Raw genomic sequence first — 23,518 nt, 5'->3', positions numbered from 1 at the left:
AAGGAAATCCTGCATTGATGCAGCGAGTTAGCGAGCAGTTGTGCGACTTCGAGCGGAAGGGCTATATACGCAAAGTCAGCCAGTCAGAAGCGATCTTCATCGACTCTCGGAGGACTTGGTTTCTACCTCTAGGCGTCGTGATCAATCCGAAGAAGCCGGCGAAAATTCGGTTGATATGGGATGCTGCGGCAAAAGTTGGAGCGGTTTCCTTCAACTCATACTTGCTAAAAGGTCCGGATCTTCTCACACCCCTGCCAAAAGTTCTCAGTGGTTTCCGATTGTTTCCTGTGGCAGTTTCAGGGGACATCAGGGAGATGTTTTTGCAAATAAAACTGCAAGCTAGCGACAAGAACACCCAGATGTTTGTATATCGCCACAAGCCTGAGGAGCCGGTTCAAATCTACGCTATTGAAGTCACTATGTTTGGTTCCACGTGCTCTCCGTCTACTGCGCAATTCGTCAAGAATACAAACGCCCAGCATTACGCACTCCAGTACCCTCGTGCGTCGGCAGCAATCATCGACCACCACTATGTGGACGACTATTTGGACAGCTTCATGACAGTTGACGAAGCTGCACAGGTGGTAAACGAAGTCAAACTTGTCCACTCAGGAGGCGGGTTCGAAATACGCAACTTTCTATCGAATGAAGGCGAAGTACTGAGGAGAACTGGGGAGAACGAACCAGATTCATCCAAAGATTTTGTTCTAATGCGTGCAGAAACTACCGAATCAGTTCTAGGGATGAAGTGGATCACAGCCGAAGACGTCTTCACGTACAGTTTTGCTATGCGCGACGATCTACTGCCTGTTCTCGATAAGGATCACATTCCGACGAAACGCGAAGTCCTGAAAGTGGTCATGAACCTTTTTCATCCCTTTGGGATTCCTGTCTTTCTTCCTAGTTCACGGCAAGGTATTGATGCAGGACATTTGGGCATCTGGAATCGGTTGGGATGAACGAATCAGCGATCAGCTCTACACCCGTTGGCGTCTATGGACCAACTACTTTCCGCAATTGGACACTGTGCGGATTCCTCGCTGCTATTTTCGTGCTCCATTTCCCACTAACTTTGACGGTGTAGAGCTCCATGTTCTCGTCGACGCTAGTGATTCCGCTTATGCTTGCGTTGCATATTACCGCCTCGAAACGGAGAACGGAATTCATGTAACGCTGATCTGCTCGAAGAACAAGGTGGCACCTCTCAAGGTACTATCGGTCCCTCGCTTGGAGTTGAAAGCAGCGGTCTTGGGAGTTCGGATGCTGGAATCAGTGCACAGTTATCACACTTACCCTATTCGTCGAAGGTTCCTCTGGAGCGATTCAAGTACCGTGCTGGCATGGATTCGGTCTGAACATCGTCGATGCAATAAATTCGTCGCCGTTCGGATTGGCGAGATTCTTACCGCAACAGATGTCCGCGAATGGAGATGGGTTCCCTCCGGGTTAAATACGGCAGATCTCGCCACTAAGTGGAAGAATGGACCAGATTTTTCGCCAGACACTCCTTGGTTCGACGGACCGTCGTTCCTCCACCAGCCAGAAGACTCCTGGCCACAACAAGTGCAAACAATAACCACCAGCGAAGAACTGAAAACTATTCACACCCATTCTACGGCTGCATCGTTAATCGACCCCTCACGGTTCAGCCAATGGCTACGTCTGCAACGAACGATGGCGTTTGTACTCCGGTTCATCAACAATCTAAACTGTAGACGAAGTGGTGTTACACCACAACTTGGCATTCTCTGCCAAGACGAGCTGAAACGTGCTGAGGAAGAACTGTGGAGGGTAGCACAAGGTGATGCCTTCCCGGAAGAAATGTCCATCCTCTCGGAAACCCAAGGTTCACCTGATGCGCGTCACAGACGCGTAGCTAAATCCAGCCCGATTTACAAGAACTGGCCATTTTTAGACGTACGTGGAGTACTACGTCTTCGTGGCCGAATTGGTGCTGCCACATTCGCACCAACCGAAGCTAAGTACCCTGTGATTCTTCCCCGACAACACATAATCACCCTCCTAATTACAGACTGGTACCATCGTCGTTTCCGCCACGCCAATCGCGAAACCGTCGTCAACGAGATGAGACAACGCTTCGAAATCTCCAAGCTACGCGCCTTGGTCGAAAAGGTCGCGAAAAACTGCATGATATGCCGACTGAAGAAAGCCGCGCCAAGTCCTCCCGCAATGGCTCCACTTCCTGCGGCTCGTTTGCAACCATTCGTTCGGCCATTCAGCTTTATTGGGTGGATTATTTCGGACCGGTATTGGTCAAAGTAGGAAGGAGCCATGTGAAGCGGTGGGTAGCTCTGTTCACCTGCCTTACGATTCGTGCCATACATTTGGAGGTAGTACACAGCCTGTCTTCTGAATCCTGCATAATGGCAGTACGACGCTTCGTAGCTCGTCGCGGGTACCCGGTCGAGTTCTACTCGGATAACGGAACATGCTTCCAAGGTGCGAGCAAGGAACTGCAGAAAGAAGAGATAACGAAACGGAATAACGCATTGGCCACAACGTTTACAACCGCTCAAACTCGATGGTGCTTTATACCACCTGCCGCCCCACACATGGGAGGCGCATGGGAGCGCCTCGTTCGCTCTGTAAAGGAAGCTATAGGAAACCTAGCAGAGGCCCCACGTACACCGGACGATGAAGTTCTAGAGACGGTGCTGCTCGAAGCTGAGGCTCTCGTCAACTCACGCCCACTCACTTATATTCCTCTGGAGTCGGCGGATGAAGAAGCCCTCACCCCCAACCATTTTCTTCTGGGGACTTCCAGTGGCGACAAATGTCCAGCCAATGAACCTGTGAGTAGCCCGGCCGTATTACGAAGCAGCTGGAGACTGTCTCAAGCAATAGCCCAACGGTTCTGGGCAAGATGGATCAAAGAGTATCTACCAGTAATCACACGCAGATCAAAGTGGTTTGAAGAGGTTCGGGACATTCAACCGGGAGATTTAGTATTGGTTGTTGGTGGAACGGCGAAGGACCAGTGGATCCGCGGACGAGTGGAGACGGTGATTCCTGGACGGGATGGGAGAGTACGCCAAGCAACAGTCAGGACGGCAACTGGAGTGCTACGACGGCCAGCAGTGAAATTGGCAGTACTCGACGTTCTAGATAGGAGTGAACCAATCGGATATGTCGCAGAGCAACAAAAACGTGACTAGGGTTCACGGGAGGGGGGATGTCACGTCACCCCCCTGCCAATCATCCACTGTGGCGAATTTGTGCTGCGGTCATCATTATGGTCACTCAATCGTTGACCAACACAGCGATACACTGACCACCAGCGCAAAGAAGGATGGAATAGATGATAAACAAAACAACAATAAATTGTTCCTCATGCTGCATTAAGAGTTGTTAGAATAAGTTAATTTCTATCTTAAACGTATACTTAAAACTATTGTGCTACTCATATTCCTAAGACTAAAGTGCCAATAACTGCATACAGGTAACGAACGAAACAAATACTTAGGTAGAAAACATGCAATTATGATATATTAAAATTAACCTAAATTGATTGCAGACCTATGTAGATTTTACACCCGATCTATAGATGATAGCTCGGAGACAAATCAGGAAACTTTGCACCGTGGTTTGCACAGAAATGTGAGTAATGATATTAATTTAAACAGGCATCAGTAAACACATTTATATTGAATTTGTAGCCAAAGTGTGAAGCATAGCCAGATCCCAGAGGGTGATAAGATCCCACACTCTAAGGTGTTCACCAAAAAATGTAAGCTAGTGATAGGGTAGCCAGATCGATTTTTTCGCTAATAAACTCATTGCTTAGCTTTTAGCTTACCATCACAAAATCGGGTTTGCTTAAAGGAATTTGGAACCTTTCCCCACCACAACAATTATGATTGACGACAATAAATAAATAAATTTCTGTTGGATTCCTGAACAAGAATCGATCTGAATCCTAAAGAGGACTCTGTCCAAATTCCGAAAAGGAATCTGGCGGAATCCTGAACAGGATTCTGTTGAACTCCTGAATCGGATTCTGTTGAAACTTTGAAATCGGTTTGGTTGGAATATAGTTTCATGATGTTGAACTAACATTCTTCCAGGAATGTGGTCAGGTAAACTACTGCTTATGTGTACGAAAAAGTACTAACCCCAAGTACCAATATGCGACAATATATAGTTGAGTATTTCATAGCCACCCACGACGTTAGGGTCAAACTAGGCCATATTTCGCTTCGGATGCAACCTGTTGCGAGAGAGTCGAATAATGTACATGTACAAACAATCATACAGATATCACTATGGGTCTCCAAACCTTCTATTAAATGTTCGGATTTGGATCCCATAGCTTTAGTATACAAAAAACGCAAAAACAGAAAACTCCATCTAGCAAGGGCTGTGTCTCCCTAATGCATAATAGAAAGTAATTAGCAGGTTGGAAAAATCAAAAACAGCACTTCGGAACGCAACAGCCGATCTATTCATTTGAGGATATGTGCCTCACTGGTCGTCACTACTCACAGCTAGATATTAACTCAATCCGTCGATCCTTCTATCGTAAATCGTATTTGAAGTTAACATATAGCATTTCGATACACCTTTGTATACGAGAAGAGGAATTACATATTGATATACACGAAAGGCCAAAAAACAATTTCTTTAACGTATTTCGACAAAAACTGAATGATAAAACCTTTCTACTTTTTCCATTTTAGTTTTCCCTTAAGCGAAAGTAAGAAGTAAATAAAATTCAATATTACCACAGATCTGAACCAGTGCAGAATTCAAAGAGCAAATTCAACAAACAGAAATGATGTCGACCTCAATTGATTCTAATCCGAAAACGATCCTCCCCACCCCACCGTAAGAAGATAAAACCAGGATGGTGGAATTGATTTACACAGGAGACTCTCAATAGTCCGTACCCGCCATTGGCATTGTGAAGATGCTCCAATCGTCTCCAGCTTAGTAGCTCTCTTTTCAAGCCACACTGATGGCTGTCGTCTTTCACCGAGAAGAGTGGGTGATGATTTGGCTTCCGGGCATTCCGATGGGAACCGGACGGAAACACTGACGACAGAGCGGAATGTTATAAAACAATCAAAACGATTTGAGTGGAAAACTAAATACCTCCACCGGTACAACTGGCTTCTATAGAAGTACTGCTCATGACGAAGATACGGATACGGAACCGAATGATCTGGTTGTGCTGATGAGGAAGTAAAGAGTGAAAATATGGCAGACGGAAAGCCAACATAGTCTTGTTTTCCGAGTTCGATATGGTGTTCGCCGGTTGTGAATCAAGATTCATGCGGTCGCTCGGTGGTGGTGTACAAAAGCAAGTGGTGGAACCCTTCTCGAGCAGGATCGTCGTCGTCATCGTCATCATCGCCTTCGGAACAAACATGAGCCTGATGAACAGCAGTTGTCGAGAGCAGTTCAAGAGAAAACTCACATGCCGGGCTGCTCAGTAGCTCCGCCGGGGCGCTGACAGGGAGAAACCGCCGGAGCAAGGATTGTTAAATGGGTTTTCCCAGTCGTGTTATTCGTTTTGGAAGTTCAATCGTTTAACAAGTCGTTCCGGAGAAAACTGTTTGAGGTGGGTGTTCATTCACGGAATGGGGTGTGATTATCTCGAGAAAACTTTGGCTCTTGGCTTTCGTCGAAACTCAATCGGTACAAATTGGATTGCATCGCTTCTGGTGGTTTTGATGGGTGAGAGTTTAGATAGATTTGCTTTGGGATTAATCGGAATGTTGTTTGAGGTGTTTTAAGATTTTTGGTACGTTTTAGACCATGACTTCTATTCAAACCAAGGAAAATATTTTCTTCAAAACGAAACAGCTGAAACCGGGCAAAAAGTGTGTAAGGTCGACAGTTTGGATTCATTGTTGCGTGCGGTTGATGCTGAACATAAAATTGAATTTGAAAAATGATTCTTTCTGCAATCAACATGCTACTAAAATCACTTGAAGCAATTTTAGTAATCTTTTTTTTCCAAGATATGTTTTCATACTAGGGTAAGACGGTATAATATGCCCCCCCTAAGGCAACTCCTTGATAACTTTTTACTTTTCAACGCATTTTATGCAAACTTTGTGTTATTTGGTAGTCCAGGAAGTCGCAAATGCATTGCCCGTGAGTAGTCATATAAAAATATTACAGATAACACGTAATAAAACTTTTTTGAAAAGTCGTGAAAAAATAAATTTTAAAAAGTGCCTGGGCAATACGCCCCACCTCAACCAAAGACGTTTAATAGCCCTTCATTGGTATTTTATCAATCCCATAATAAAAAGGCTACAAATCCTTATGCGTTTGGCATTAAAAAACCAACATAGGTCCGTTCAAGTAGGTGTGAATTACATTTCAATATTTTCCATACAATTTGGAAGCAACTGCTGCAGGCTCGCTGCGCTTGTGTCCAGTTGGTAAGGGCATATCGTCCTGCCTACACTGGGGCGTTTTGGCCAGTGAAACATGTTTTCGAAAATCGTTACATTTTTGAAGATGGAAGCAATTTTATATCATATTAACCACTGAGAAAAGTAATTTTGTTGCCCAACTGAGTGTTCCAGTGCAAGTTTTGCGGACAGTATGCCAGAGTCGCTCCAGAATGTTGAGCAAACAAACATGAAAAGTTACATCAAAACTGTAACTTTTTGTATTTTGCTATTATTTTCATTGTGCAATACAAAAATACTTCCACATTCACAAAGTATGATGGGTTTACAAATACCTATAGGTACCAACCGATTTTAACCCTTAATTAGTTATAGTTTTCTAGAAATCAAAGGGGGGCGTTTTGGCCAGGTAGGGCGCATTATACCGTCTTACCCTACGTTTTAGCCTTTGGTAAAGCTGATATAATGGAAATGGGGGATCAATGAGCTCAATGAGCTCTCAATTAATAGCTGTGAAGAACACTAAGTTAACAATCGACCATAAGGTCAACCATAAGCTAGTTTCCATAAAAAACACTTTCCAAAAAAGCTTGAAAAATGTATGAAATAGATAGCGCCACCATAGAAGTTATGTCAATATTTCTCATGTGTTAAAATTCATTGCGGTGAGATTTAAATTGCTGAATGGTTCATTACAAAATTGAATTCACCCAATGTGTAGCAAATAAAAAAGTACTTAAAAAAAATTCAACGGAACCGAGAATCGAACTCGCCTCTCCCGTATTGCTAATTTTTGCCTTTGCTCGAAAGCTAACCAGCCGAGTTTGTCATATTTCCAAGTCATGGAACGTCATTGTGGATGATGGTGTTCCGCTGTGTGTCGTTGGTGCTCGTTGAAAGTTAGCGACAATACTGGCATGGTGGTGTGGCGACACAAGGGAAGACTAATAAAATAAAGCAATTGAGAAGAATGAGTCGTATAAATGTTTCGGCATTACGGGTCGTTCGCTTTTCATACTACCCCGCAGCATTCCCTACGGGTGGCGGCGGTGTTCCGGCTCCGGACCACTACCGGAGACGAAAGTGGGAATGGGTGGTTTTCCCCCGAACAAGAGGATGAAACTGAACTGGCAATCAACACTAGGTTGTTTGAATCCGATTCGGTTTGGGGTGAGAGGTTGAGTTTCTCTTTTTTGTGTCGTTTCGATGTAGCCATACGAAACGGAAGCAGTCGAATGCTGCCAGCTAGGAACGGATCAGGAAGCGTTGGGGAGGGATAAGAGCAATTACAAACTTGGACTTACCATGACATAATGTCGCTGCATTTCAGTTTTCTCGCTGGCGAGTTTATCACATTCTAGCTTCAATCTGTGAAAGAGAAACAAGAGAGCAAAGCAGAGCGTTAGAGTGAGTGGCAGTACGGGAGCGAATGAAGAAGCTGAGCGAGCGCTGGGCATACCCGACCTCTGGCATGAATGGAGCCGGAAAATGGGGCGAATTAATTAAGATTTATGTGCTTGTTTTCGAGAAGGGTTGTTGCAAACTTTGGCAGGAATGATTTGAAATTTAATTTGTTGGACGTTGTTTGAGCAGTGGAGAACGGGAGAGAACGAAAGCGAGAGCTTCGGAATTAAATGAACAATTTTGCTGAAGGGACTCCGGGATTTAGGCGACCGCTGTGAAGAGTCTAGTCGAGGGTGGAATGATGCTTCTGGCGCTTCAATTATTAATTATGTCTGGTAATTAAAATAAATCTGCACGATTAGGGTGATATGATAGAGAGTGAATTGCGAAATGCAAAACTGTTGGAATATGAGCTGTAGGTTTTCTTCAGCTCATGTGAGTAAGAATTGTATTTAGGGTTTGAAGGCGAAGAAACGTTAGAATTTACTTCAACAATAATTGCATTTAAACAGAAATAGAAGTCTTTGCAAGGGGCTCCATACACGATCTGACATGTTGTAAAACTTTGACTCCTCCCCAGGAAATGTGGTTCGGCCGGAATAAAGTCGGACCGTCTGTGGGCAAGTTATACTGTCCAACAGTTGTACAACTTGCCCACAAACGATCCAAATTTCAACAAGTTGTACAACATGTCGGAGCGTGTATGGGGCCACTAGAGGATCTTAGATATGTAGCAAATTATTTTGTTGGTCATAAATTTTCAACAATTATAGTGCTTAATGAACAAGCTGCGAGGCGGCAATGTCCCAGAGGGGGATGTAATGCCAATGAATAAGAAGAAGAAGAAGGTATTACAATTAATTATGTTTTTTACGCATATTTCAATAATATTTATATTCAATTATAATAATCAACATATCTTACTATAGCTCATCCACTTCTCGAGCAACAATTGAAACTACAATAGAAGATTTTTTCTAGCTTCTATCTCAGTGGCGGGATCCCGCCTGTTCTGCTTTCTTCCACTATATTTTAACAATTTCTCACAATCCTCTTGCAAGAGAAAAGACTCATGTGAATATAAAATCGTTTTGAGGTGTCTATGTTTTTTAGATTTAACAGATTTATTGAAAGGGTATAAAAAAAAACGTTCTTTGAAAAGAGGTTATAAGAATTCTCCCTTATTGCAGGATTGCAATCCTGCAATTAGGGAGAATTCTTATAGCCTCTTTTCAAATAACAAGCAATCGATTGCTTGGGCTGCAGAACTAAACAACAACAAATGTTCAAGACAGAAAGCCAACATATTTTGAATGAAAAATATTCAAAAATTTAGCACCTTCATTCTTTTATCAAACAATATATTTGTAGAGAAAAAAAAATCTCCTGAATATGTTGAAACACTCGAGTTTGTATAACAACAATTTATGAACTATCGTACATCCAATAAAGCTAAATTGTATGTGTATGAGAGTCTGTGCGAAAACCAAATGGCACGCTACCACGCCGGATTTCCATCCATAATGTAGGCAATTAACTTTGTTCCAGCTATGTATTAATATTGAGCGGGTTCAAGTTCTCCTCCGATTTTTGTTTCCAATGTCTACAAAAAATGTAGGCAATTATTTTGTGAAAATATTCATAACTAATGTTGTTATAATTTTGATATGAAATAAAACTGGCCGAAGACACATTTTTATCGAATTATCTAATTATAACACACGTTGTTTTAAATAACAACAATTGATAGAATTGAGTTATAATTTTGTTATGCATTCCTGATCGGGTACGGACGTCCCACAACGCAGAATTCTGATATTTTTGCATGATGCGCCCTATCAATGCAGAGGAAGGAATTCAGACACTTTATATCCTACCTAATGAATGTGGACGTTCCACTACGTAGAATTATGATCATTCAGATCAACAATTGCACTACTCTTCTTGCAGGTGTCCCACCGAAGCATAGGCACACTTCCCACTATTTTATATCAACACAGGGCGGGCAAATTTCAAGCGACCCTATCTGGTATTCATCGACAACGAAAATTTCCGCAGTATGCCAGCGCTCAAAGCTCTCGATGGTCTACAAAATGCATCGGAGTTGAACGCCTTGGGTAAACATTTAGGGGCTATAAGACACTTTCAACGGAAGAACAGCAGTTCAGTGCAATGTGTCCCCGGATCAGAGAAACTATTGATACGACGGCGAATGCGAGCAGTTAGAGAAGGTTAAAAAGGCATGCTACAAACGGATGCGGAACATACGAAAAACGATCTTCAGAAAATCCAGGAGGAGATTGCTCGGTTAAAAAACGACACAGCCCCTGGGATTAATTGACTACTAGGAGAACTATTTAAATACGTTTGTTAAGGCACTAGCTGGAGCATTACATTGGGTTATTACCAAAATTTTGTAGAAAGAGTTTCTGCTGCAGGAGTAGCTGGAAGGTGTGGTGTGGCTCATCTACAAAAAGAGCGAAGTTCCTCCAGGAATTCCCCCCGAAGTTTCTCCAGCAATTCTCCCGGAAGTTCCTCCAGGAATTCCTCCGGAATTTCCTCCAGGAATTCCTTCGGAAGTATTTCTAAGAATTCTTCTAGAAGCTCCTCCAGGAATTCCCCCGAAAGTTTCTCCAGGAAGTCCCCCGGAAGCTCCTTCAGTAATTCCCCCGGAAGTTCCTTCAGGAAGTCCCCCGGAAGTTCCTCCAGGAATTCTCCTGGAAGTTTCTCCAGTAATTCCCCAGGAAGCTCCTCCAGGAAGACCCCCGGAAGTTCCTTCAGGAATTCCCCCGGAAGTTCTTCCAGAAATTTCCCACGAAGCTCCTCAAGGAATTCCTCAGGAAATTCCTTCAGGAATGCCCCCGAAAGTTCCTCTAGGAATTCCCTCGCAAGTTCCTCTAGGAATTCCTCCGTAAGCTGCTCCACGAATTCCCTCGGAAGTTCCCAGAAAATTCTCCAGGAATTCCCCCGGAAGTTCTTCCAGGAGTTTCCCAGGAAGCTCCTCCAGGATTTCTTTCGGAAGTTCATCCAGGAATTCCCCCAGAAGTTCCTCTAGGAATTACCCCGGAAGTTTCTCCAGGAATTCCCCCGGAAGTTCCTCCGGAAAATCCTACGCAAGTTCCTTCAGGAATTCCCCCGGAAGTTCTTCCAGGAATTTCCCACGAAGCTCCTCCAGGAATTCCTCCGGAAGTTCCTCCAGGAATTCCCCCGAAAGTTCTTCTAGGAATTCCCTCGCAAGTTCTTCTAGGAATTCCTCCGTAAGTTGCTCCACGAATTCCCTCGGAGTTTCCAGGAAGATTCTTCAGGAATTCCCCCGGAAGTTCTTCCAGGAATTTCCCAGAAAGCTCCTCCAGGAGTTCCCCCGGAAGTTTGTCCAGTAATTCTCCCAGAAGTTCCTCCAGGAATTCCTCAGAAAGTTCCTCCAGGAATTAACCCGGAAGTTGCTCAAGGAATTCCCACGGAAGTTCCCGGAGCTTCCTACTGGAATTCCTCCGGAAGTTCCTACAGGAATTCCTCCGGAAGTTCCTACAGGAATTCCTCCGGAAGTTCCTCCAGGAATTTTCTCGGAAGTTCCTCCAGGAATTTTCTCTGTAGTTCCTCCAAGAATTCCCCCGGAAATTCATCCAGGAATTTCTACGGAAGTTCCTCCTGGAAATCCTCCGGAAGTTCCTCCAGAAATTCTCCGGAAGTTCCTCCAGAAATTCTCCGGAAGTTTCTCCAGAAATTCTCCGGAAAATTCTCCAGCAATTCCCCCGGAAGTTCCTCTAAGAGTACCCTCGGAAGTTCCTCCAGGAATTCCCACGGAAGTCCTCCATGAATTCAACCGGAAGTTCCTCCAGGAATTCCCCGGAAGTTCTTCCATGAATTTCCCTGGAAGTTCCTCCAGGAAATCCCGCGGAAGTTCCTTCAGGAATTACCCCGGAAGTTCTTCCAGAAATTTCCCAGGAAGCTCCTCCACGAATTCTCCCGGAAGTTCCTCCAGGAACTCCCGCGGAAGTTCCTCTAGAAATTCCTCCGTAAGTTGCTCCAGGAATTCTCTCGGAAGTTCTTCCAGGATTTCCCCCGGAAGTTCTTCCAGAAATTTATCAGAAAGTTCTTCCAGGAATTCCTTCGGAAGTTCCTCCAGGAATTCCTCCGGAAGTTCCTCCAGTAATTCCTCCGAAAGTTACTCCAGGAATTTCCATGGAAGTTCCCGAAACTTCCTCCAGGAATTCCTTTGGAAGCTTCTCTAGTAATTTCCCCGGAAGATCCTCCAGGAATTATCTCGGGAGTTTCTCCAGGAAATTCCTCGGAAGTTCCTCCAGGAATTCCCCCGGGAGTTCCTCCAGGAATTCCTCCGAAAGTTCCTCCAGGTATTCCTCCGAAAATTCCTCCAGGCAATGACGTTAACGATCATTCAGTAATTTGCGTTCGATCATTTGGTAGTTTGTCAATAATACATTCCAGAAGCTGAATTTCAAAATATTTTGTATGGTGGACTTCTAGTGCGAAGGTTTTTCTACAACTTTGTCTAATGGTTCGTTATTATAATTCAACTAAAAACGGAGTTAGAGCGCTAGTTGCAGTAACGTAAACTGAATGATTGTAATTTTGTTATCATTTAGTCTAAGTTACTGAAACTATAGCTATAACTCCGTTACTAGTTGAATTCAAACAACGAATCATTAGGCAGAGTTGTAGAAGACCTGCGCACTAGAAGTCCACCATACAACATTATTTGAAATTCTGCTTCTGGAATGCGTTATTATCAAACTACTTAATGATCGAGCCCAAATTACTGAATGATCGTTAACATCCTTGCCTCCAGGAATTCCTCCGGAAATTCCTCCAGGAATTCCGCCGGAAGTTTGTCCTGGAATTCATTCAAAAAATCTTCATGGATTCCTTCAGAAGTACCTAAATAAATTCTTCAGGGTGTTTGCTCAGGGAAACTCCGAGAAGTCCTGTAACTCATTGAATAATTATTCATAGAATTTCTCCAGAAACACTCTCTGGAGCTCCTCCAAGATCACTTCATAAATTATTTCGCAAACTTTACAGAAATTATCACGAGGAATCTTCAGATTTTTCTGCTGAATTCCTTCAGAAGTTCACATGGAATTTCATTAAACCCACCTCCCGGGGATTCTTTCAGAAAAATGTACAGAAATTCTTTAAGAGCTTCTTCTGGAAATTAAATTGCGTAATCTAGATCTAAAAAATCTTACGCGCATTCCTTTATGAATTCTTCCAGAAATAGCTTCCCTAAAATTCCTCCAAAGATTCTTTCGGAAAGTCGTTCATAAATAAATCATTCTGGAAATTAATTCTCCAGAAATTTGCTTAGGGAGGATCCATTAATTACGTAACGCTAAAATTGATCATTTTCAGCCCCCTTCCTCCCTTTGTCACACTGTATGAAGCATCTACAAATTTTGTATGGGTCGTCACACTTCAGGTAACCCCTTACCCCTTCCAAGCGTTACGTAATTTATAGATGCTCCTATAGGATTTTTTCTGAATTTTTTTTCAAGAACTCCTTCACAAATTCCTTCATGAATCTCTCCGGCATTTCCCCCAAAATACTTCGAAAGTTCTCCCGCTTTAAATTCAGAGACTTCTTTAGAAATTCTTCAAGAATCCTCTCAAAAATACCTACAAGACAACCGACGAAATTTCTTTCAAGAACTCTTTCAGAAATATCTCTTCATGTTCTCCTGGAAAATTACTTAAGGAACTGCTCCAAAAAATTCCTCTTCATGAAAAATTCACGACGTAATTTTCGTGGTAAAATAATACGGTAATAAAGGTTTTGATGATCAATGCACGAAATATTTCTTGAAGTATTTCGCAAATGAATTATTGTCTTTAAACTCTTACATAAATTCTTGGATGAATTTCGTGTGGATTTCCCGATGGACTTCCTGAAAGAGTTTCTTTACAAATACAAGAAGTAGACGTACTATAGTATTAACTAATAAAGAGTTTCAAAAAAAAAATATATATATAAAATTTTGAAATATTTAAATATTTTACTTTTTTTCTTGCCTTCTTACTTCTTATTTCTTACTTCTCACTTCTTTCTTCTTATTTCTCACGTCTTACTTCTTACTTTGTACTTCTTACTCTTACTTTTTACATCTTACTTCTTACTTCTTACTTCTTACTTCTTACTTCTTACTTCTTACTTCTTACTTCTTACTTCTTACTTCTTACTTCTTACTTCTTACTTCTTACTTCTTACTTCTTACTTCTTACTTCTTACTTCTTACTTCTTACTTCTTACTTCTTACTTCTTACTTCTTCCTTCTTACTTCTTACTTCTTACTTCTTACTTCTTACTTCTTGCTTCTTCCTTCTTCCTTCTTACTTCTTACTTCTAACTTCTAACTTCTAACTTCTAACTTCTTACTTCTTACTTCTTACTTCTTATTTCTTACTTCTTACTTCTTACTTCTTACTTCTTACTTCTTACTTCTTACTTCTTACTTATTACTTCTTACTTCTTACTTCTTATTTCTTACTTTTTACTTCTTACTTCTTACTTCTTACTTCTTACTTCTTACTTCTTACTTCTTACTTTATACTTATTACTTCTGACTTACTACTTCTTACTTCTCACTTCTTGTTTCTCACTTCTTACTTTTTACTTCTCACGTCTCACTTTTCATTTCCCACTTCTCACTATTCATTTCACACTTCTCATTTCTCACTTCTCATTTCTCACTTCACACTTCTCATTTCTCACTTCACACTTCTCATTTCTCACTTCACACTTCTCATTTCTCACTTCACACTTCTCATTTCTCACTTCACACTTCTCATTTCTCACTTCTTACTACTCAATCCTCACTTGTCTCTTCTTACTTGTTATTCGGCTTAATGACTTACAACTGGAGCTCTAATGCTGTGCTCCTTCGACGAGGCCATCAAAAACCGGTATCAATGAAAAATCTTGAGCACAAATGGAGGTGGATCGGTCACACATTGCGAATGAGCGTAGATGAAATTTGCAAGCTTGCCCTGGAATGGAATCTGATTTTGGGCACCGTAAACTGCGTGGTTGACAACGTGCAGCCATATAACGAGCGGAATAAAGACGTCCTTTATGTACTGTACAGGCCACACTGGCCTTTGACTCAATAAACAATAATAATAATAATACCTAAAAATAATTTTCCTTATTATTTCATTCAATCTATTTTACAAATTTATAGAGCAAGACTATGTTGAAAGAGGCTGGGTAATTGCCACTCCGGACTAGGAAATCTTCGGGTTGGAAATTTTTTCGGCATCGCTGGGCACTAAGTATCATTATTTTAACCTCATGCAACAAGAATGCGAAAATGATAAGAAGAGGTGCTAAATGAACATTAGGTTACGTTTGGTAATGTCCCAGTAAGGCAAAAAAAGCATGTAATACCAAATAAGAGGAAGAACTTCTCTCATTATAAATTTAATGAGACCTACATTAATTCTTTGAAAACAAAACAATTCCTGATATTCTACATATTTTACAATTTGAAATTCACATTCGCTTATAAACACATTTGATCAATTATATTTAGCAATTAACCACCACTTTCATTACATAATTAATTGAAATATATCTAACGGTATTATTTTTCAACAAAACATTCGATACAGCTCGACACACAAAATGAGGTAAAACTTTATTTCACTACACCATCCTTCCCAAGCGCAAACAGCACCACAAAGCGGCAAAAGAGCAAATTCAATAAATTACTTATTTCTTTATCGCTTCATTGAGCTCGGAACGAGCCAACAGTGCTACCGCTATTGTACTTCCGAACCATCAACTCCAACCCTTACCAATCCCAATCAATTTTCCCGCTCCACAATCTCACACAGATCGCTCAACACATTAAAGAACCCCACCGCAAGCATCGAGTCTGTATCAATTTTTGCTCCGTCTACGTGACTTGTCCATCTTTGCCCTTTCTCCGCCGCTGCTTCATCGCCGGACAACCAGTCGCGAACCTGCAACAGGACATGACAAACAAGACAAACAGGATGGCCGCACCCACCCTGCAATCCTTTCCGTACCGTCGACTTCGTCGTCATCGTCGTTGGTCACACAATCCGGTCCGGAGGTGCACTAACTTGGCTGGAATTGTTTTCCGATCCCTTCCTCCGCCTTCCGCCAGTTACTCGTCACATCCGGGTTTATATAAAACTGTGCAACCCGTTCCGTCTATTTACGGTTCAAATCGATCCTCTTACACTAACCCTTCTCCCCTTCCATATACAATCAGCAGGTCCCAATCTCAACCGGCGACTATGGCCGGTGGAAGCAATTTTCCAGGGAGCCATTTTTCCTCGATGCGATGTCGGTCGAGTTCCAAAGTAGTCGCTTCGGAAAAACGTCTGTGTGTACATTTCCCAGTGAGAGCCGGTTGCGGTCGGTTGGTCGGCTGGCGGGGTGGCATCAGGCAAACTACTAGTACTAAACTCAAACAATCAACTTCGCTTCGTTACCTCCTTCTTCTGGCCGAGCGGGAGGATGTTTGAGGGCACCGTCGTCGTACCTATGTAGGTACCGACACTGACTGGCTGGACGAACTAAATGGCGGTGGCTGTGCGCCCACCCAGAACTCGGGGACTGGCTTGTGTTCAAATTTCCCAACTCCAACGTGCTGGGGTGCTGCACAACTGTTCGGCGGTCAGGTCGTGGCCCAGAGCAAGGGGGAAATTTACACCGAAAACAGCTTTAAATACGAAACTGTGGCAAACGGTTGCGGTCAGGAGATTGGGTGTACACATTCTCGCATTATTGTTATTGTCCGGAAAGGTGGGGGTTGGTTTTTCGCTTTTTAGTTGTGCCACTTGGATTCTGAGGAGGGGTGGTTGCACAGTAGTGGAACAGTGGAGCTTTGTTTGAACGGAATTGGGAAGAATGTGGCAAATGGCTGTACCTCTCTGTTTTAGGTGGGGCCATTTCGTACACCATGTTCCTATTTAATGGTGTTAACAAATTCGAGTTGGAAGGTGTCGGTCGGCAAATTGGAAAGTGGTTTTGAGGAGCTTGAGTCTGATTATGTGCGGCAGATTGAATCATACGCTCCGACAGGAATGCATCGAATAGTTGTCTTCTTGATATGAAAGCATCGAATAGTGATGGAAGAATGGAAGCGCATGGTTGTTTGACGAGATATTTGCTTACAGACAAAAAATCAACTGCTCAAATATTCTCATTTGCAATTTATAGTTTTTTTATTGTTATTTTTGGCAGCATAAAGTTGATATACGGCCGAATCCTTATATACAGTTGGGAAAGGAAGAGAATATCTGTGTGGTGGTTATTGTTGCAATTTGACACTAAGAATACATCTGCATCTCTACAGTTATCATGGGAAGAAAGCATTGTGTGGAAAGCCGATGCATGAAGAAAAAAAATCCGTGGAATGTGCAACAAATATACTAAATCCAATATGGACTAATTAATGGCTATGCTTTTGTTCGAAGCAGACATTATCAACAATCACTCGTGTCGTGTTCATTCAACAAGTAGAATGAAATACGTTCAAATACCGACTTAAAATGTGTAAAATAGACAGTTGCCTTGGATCGGTGGCTGCGCATCTCCATTTACGCGGTCGAAATGGATCCACAATTTATATTCCACCTGATCGATCCACTTGCTTGCTGCGCACTGCTTCTTGTTGTGTACGATGAATCGTTATGGAGAATTATTTTCAACGGATAATTAATCGACATTGACCCACAGTCGTCATTCGTCTCATTGACGAACCGTCTTCAATCAAGATGATTTAGATTTAGCAGTTTTCTTTCAAATACTCTAGGTGCTCGTTAGTTTTGTCACGAGCATTGTCTCTTGTCCGTTGAGGACTACTGCGTTTTGTAGATAGACATCTGATACGACTGGGAACTCGTTTTGGTTGAAGTGTCTTGTCTCCGAAATTCTTTTCTGGTATCGTTCTTGGCAGTCATCAGCATACGAGCCCATCAACCATCTCGATTTCGTCACTACCGATACAAACTGATGGTAAATTATGTGTCGTTTACGACTTAGTTATGTTCAAATGCGATGCTCTAAGTCCTCAAAATTCTTCCATCGTTCACACCGCCAAAATCGGACGACTGTGGTAGGCGGGGCACGTAGCCATAATCTTGGAATTCGGTCTGGTGAAATTAGTTCTCGATTTACGAATACTGCGTGAATAGTGGTGTACAGCCATGGAGACGACTTTCATGTACTACAGAGGCCATTAAAAAAAATTTAAATTCTTCGATAATGAGCCAACAAAATTAAAAAAAAAAAAAAAAAATTAATCAATATCTTCCACATAACGTACATATTCACATATGAGTTTCCATAACATTGTAAATTAACGTCCAAGTCGGGTGGTTAATCCCCGGAAATAGGCAATTAACTTTGATTGAACTGAACCTGAGTTGCGTGCTCTTGCCTACGCAATGCGGTCGGGTCTGAGCTTGACGACCGACTGGCAAATGCTTACACAACCTCACTTGATCAGTACCGTTGCTGATGAAGAATGTGTATAGCCGCCAGACATTCTAAATACTCACGCTCCTCTAATGTGGACGTGTACAATACACATGTGGAAGTATTGGCTTGAGAAATGGATTGCGAGTGATTTGACTATGCGTCCAATTTGGGAATCTCGAGCTCGTTCAGTAGCCGCTAGGTTGCGAAGGCCGACGGAGGTCCTTCGTAGCTTAGTTGGTTAAAGCACCAGTCTAGCGTACTGTAGGGTCATGGGTTCGAGTCCCATCGAAGGGAAAGTGGGTACCTCAATACATTTTCAAATCAATATCTTCCACATAACGTACATATTCACATATGAGTTTTCATAACATTGTAAATTAACGTCCAAGTCGGGTGGTTAATCCGACTAATAGGCAATTAACTTTGATTGAACTGAACCTGAGTTGCGTGCTCTTGCCTACGCAATGCGGTCGGGTCTGAGCTTGACGACCGACTGGCAAATGCTTACACAACCTCACTTGATCAGTACCGTTGCTGATGAAGAATGTGTATAGCCGCCAGACATTCTAAATACTCACGCTCCTCTAATGTGGACGTGTACAATACACATGTGGAAGTATTGGCTTGAGAAATGGATTGCGAGTGATTTGACTATGCGTCCAATTTGGGAATCTCGAGCTCGTTCAGTAGCCGCTAGGTTGCGAAGGCCGACGGAGGTCCTTCGTAGCTTAGTTGGTTAAAGCACCAGTCTAGCGTACTGTAGGGTCATGGGTTCGAGTCCCATCGAAGGGAAAGTGGTTACCTCCATACATTTTTCAAATCAATATCTTCCACATAACGTACATATTCACATATGAGTTTCCATAACATTGTAAATTAACGTCCAAGTCGGGTGGCAATTAACTTTGATTGAACTGAACCTGAGTTGCGTGCTCTTGCCTACGCAATGCGGTCGGGTCTGAGCTTGACGACCGACTGGCAAATGCTTACACAACCTCACTTGATCAGTACCGTTGCTGATGAAGAATGTGTATAGCCGCCAGACATTCTAAATACTCACGCTCCTCTAATGTGGACGTGTACAATACACATGTGGAAGTATTGGCTTGAGAAATGGATTGCGAGTGATTTGACTATGCGTCCAATTTGGGAATCTCGAGCTCGTTCAGTAGCCGCTAGGTTGCGAAGGCCGACGGAGGTCCTTCGTAGCTTAGTTGGTTAAAGCACCAGTCTAGCGTACTGTAGGGTCATGGGTTCGAGTCCCATCGAAGGGAAAGTGGTTACCTCCAATACATTTTTCAAATCAATATCTTCCACATAACGTACATATTCACATATGAGTTTCCATAACATTGTAAATTAACGTCCAAGTCGGGTGGTTAATCCCCGGAAATAGGCAATTAACTTTGATTGAACCAAAAATTTTAAAGTAAGTGTGGGATGAACTTGTGACCAGGAGTGTAGGTAATGTTTTATGACAAAATTACTAAATTTAGATAGGGTGGAAGCAAAGAAAAAAAAATACTTCTACTTCTTCAATTCACAATTTCAAAAACAACTATTTACGGTATTTAGAAAGCTCATTTTTTGGTAACATAAGATGGTCGATAGCTCCATTTTCAAGCATGCTTTAAGCCTTCTTTATCTGAAAAACACATATACCTTCTTCTTCTCCTTCTATGGCTCATTTATATATCATATGGATCATATGTATCTGCTCATACTTCTACAATAGCGCCAAATGACTGCTTCTTCTTCTATGGCTTTACATTCCATCTGCAATTTGCCCTTTAGTTCAACTTTTTTTCTTTTTAATAATCTTTCAATTCTACATAATATATAAAAAAAATTGGAGATGTTCGACAACCTGTTCCAAAAAAAAAACGTTTTTTTGATTCACCATACAACACGATGCTGAGTAGCCTTGCGTCTCCATGAGCATTTAAAAGCGACCCAGTAGTTCAAAAGTTATGATCTAAAATGTTTTTTTTTCGAAGATGTTGATTTTTTCGACCACCCTATATTGAAATTGGTAAAATAAAAACATGGAAAAAGACTTGTCATAAGACGAGTTTGTACCTTCCCATTTAATTCCACCATTTGATTGTACCTTACAGGTACGTATTGTACAGGTACGTATTTTGATCTCAACAGTAAGGTCGTCTTCAGTGTCTCGTACTTGACTCGACTTAGGAAGGTACAAACTCGTCTTATGACAAGTGAAGACATTCCACTAAAAAGCTCAAAATAACTTTCTTAATGGAAAATGAACAATTTTACTAAACATTGTGAAAATCCGAGAGATGGTATATGTGTTTCATGAGGGGTCTCCAGTAGGGCAGTTCAAATTTCAAAAATGTTCGAAAATTCCAACTCCCATATGTCTATTAGCATCATTTTGATAATATAGGAGTCCTGGAAAAATTTCAGGCAATTCGGTGACCATTTAGGGGTGGCGCGAAGTCAATTTATGTTTATATGGAAATTTGTATGGGAAAAACTTAAAATTTATTCAAGTCTGCCTACAATTGTCTAATTGTGATGAATTCAAATAAAATTCCCTCCCTTTTTGGAAACTATATAAATGAGACCTCCGGATAACACATTAGTTATGAGTGGATTGAACGGTTCTATTGACAGTGTGAATATGAGATAAATGGCTAAAGTGGTGTAATTAGCCTCAACGCAGGAGTGGAAATATAAATCAAAATTTATGAGTTATCCACTGGTTGAGCTCAAATAGATTCCAAAAATGGAGGTTGGGGATGTTTATTTGAATTCATCATGATTTAAGAGTTGTAGGGGGATTTAATTTTTTTAAAGTTTTTCCCATACAAATTTCCATATAAACATAAATTGACTTCGCGCCACCCCTAAATGGCCACCGAATTACCTGAAATTTTTCCGGTACTACTATATCATCAAAATGATGCTAATAGACATGTGGGAGTTGGAATTTTCGAACATTTTTGAAATGTGAACTGCCCTAGTCTCCAGTTTGCCAATCCGGAGTTAGCGAGTTCGATTTACGGTCTGGTATAGGATGTTTTCGAGTAGGAAACATTCTCGACACCCTGGGCATAGTGTATCCATTGTACATACTCATGTAATGGCGGGCCTAGAAAAGCATTCAATTAATAACTGAGGGAATGCTAATAGAATACTAAGTTGAAAAGCAGTCCAAGTTCCAGTTGGAATGTAGAGCCACATGAGAAGAATAAGAAGATAGCTTAGCTTAGGTTAGACTGACTGAACATATCAATGGTTACTACTCCGTGATAGATCAGAACTGGTTCAAATTGCACTACGATCCAAGTGAATAGTGGTTGATCAATAACGGTGCAGTCCAAGTCCTTACAGTCAGTTGGGAAAGGGAGGGAATGTTAGTGTGTGGTTATTATTGCTACTAGATACCGAGAATATCTCTGCATCTCCACAATTACCACGGGAAGGAAGCTGTGTTAGTTGGGTGGAATAATCAGTAACATAGAGCCTCGAAGGATTGAAAAATATATCTAACAAAATTTTGTCGCAAAAGGGTCACCCAGCCCATCACATTAATACAAGCATCTAGAGACCATGCGAGTCGAATAGTTCACAATTTAGATCTGACGACCCCAAGGCCGTAGGCTGGTGGTGATAGCGGGGGACTTCAACGCTTGGGCCGTGGAATGGGAAGCCGATCCACGAATCAACGGGGGCAGATCCTGCTGGAATCACTGGCCATGTTGGATGTGGACTTGGCTAATGTCGGTACCAAAAGTACCTACAGCTGGAACGGTGCCGAGTCGATTATCGACGTTACGTTCTGGAGCCCTGGGCAAACGAGTAGTTCGAACTGGAGGGTAGATGATGGCTACACTCACAGCGACCACCTGGCGGTTCGCTACAGTATCGACTATACGACCAGCATTCAGCGGACGGAAGAAGGGGCGAGGCCTAGTCCTCGTATGTGGAAGACATCATACTTCGACGACGAGGTGTTTAAGGAAGCGCTCCGCCGCGAGCACAATACTCTCGGTCTGAGCGGCGAGCAGCTGGTAACAGTACTATCGCGTGCATGCGATGCCACCATGCCTAGAAATGTCCACCCTAGGAATGGGAGACCACCGGCTTACTGGTGGACTCAAGCAATTGCGAACCTGCGCCGCGCCTGCCTACGGGCAAGGAGGCGGATGCAGCGAGCACGCACAGAAGAGGAGCGTGTTGAACGACGGGTGGCGTTCGTGGCTGCTAGAGCCGCTCTGAAGACTGAGATTAGATCAAGCAAAAAAGCCTGCTTCGAGGGCCTGTGTCAAAGTGCCAACGCGAATCCAAGACATGTGGGGCGATGGCCCCTACAGAGCGGTCTCCAGCGATGCTGGAGAGGATCATCGCGGGGCTCTTCCCACGTCACAACCCAAGTCCCTGGCCTCCCTTTGTGGAGCTGCCGCGGGCCAGGGTGGCTGACGAGGGAAGAGTAACGGTGGCGGAACTTGCGGGGATTGCACAGTCCCTTAGTGTAGGTAAGGCGCCAGGACCGGATGGTATTCCGAACCTGGCCATCAAAGCGGCCATTGCTGAGGATCCCGAGATGTTCAGATCTGTCATGCAGAGATGCCTGGACGAGGGAGTCTTCCCTGAAGCATGGAAAAGGCAGAGCTTGGTTCTATTGCCACCACCGGGGGATCCGTCGGCATATAGACCAATATGCCTGCTTGATACGGCGGGGAAGGTGCCCGAGAAGATCATCCTCAACAGGTTGTTGATACGCACGGAGGGTGCGGATGGTCTATCGAGTAACCAGTTTGGCTTCCGAAAGGGTAAGTCGACCGTAGACGCTATTTTGTCGGTTACCAAATCCGCGGAGATAGCTATCCAGCGTAAAAGGAGGGGAGTTCGCTATTGTGCAGTAGTGACTCTCGACGTGAGGAATGCTTTCAATAGTGCCAGTTGGGCAGCTATTGCAGATGCGCTCCTGCGTCTTGGAATTCCCGAGTACCTGTACAAGATTCTCGGAAGCTACTTCCAGAATCGAGTACTGGTATACGACACGGAGGCGGTGCGGAAGTGCGTTGACATAACCTCAGGTGTTCTGCAAGGTTCCATACTGGGTCCGGTGTTATGGAACATCGCGTACGACGGTGTCTTGAGGTTGAAGTTCCCGGTGGGCGTGGCAATCGTCGGCTTCGCTGACGATATTACGCTGGAGGTCTACGGCGAATCGATCGAAGAGGTGGAGTTGACTGCAGCCCACTCGATCGCAATTGTGGAGGAG

The 23,518-nt window shown here is 42.9% G+C and overlaps 1 protein-coding gene across 8 annotated transcripts in view; it reads right to left on the bottom strand.

The window, feature by feature from the left end:
- The window catches only part of LOC134224962 (protein groucho), a 515,335-nt gene that overhangs the window by 234,460 nt on the left and 257,357 nt on the right, over positions 1–23,518 (bottom strand). For all 8 annotated transcript variants that reach the window (XM_062704655.1, XM_062704657.1, XM_062704660.1 and 5 more), the window contains one exon: positions 7,691–7,754. In XM_062704655.1, coding sequence (XP_062560639.1) covers positions 7,691–7,754 — 64 coding nt within the window. The remainder of the gene's footprint in view (positions 1–7,690; positions 7,755–23,518) is intronic.

The sequence above is a fragment of the Armigeres subalbatus genome, chromosome 3, assembly GCF_024139115.2.
Source record: "Armigeres subalbatus isolate Guangzhou_Male chromosome 3, GZ_Asu_2, whole genome shotgun sequence".
In the NCBI taxonomy this organism is placed as follows: Eukaryota; Metazoa; Arthropoda; class Insecta; order Diptera; family Culicidae; genus Armigeres; species Armigeres subalbatus.
Note: the sequence above shows the minus strand (reverse complement) of the source record. Positions and strands in the feature narration are given on the sequence as shown.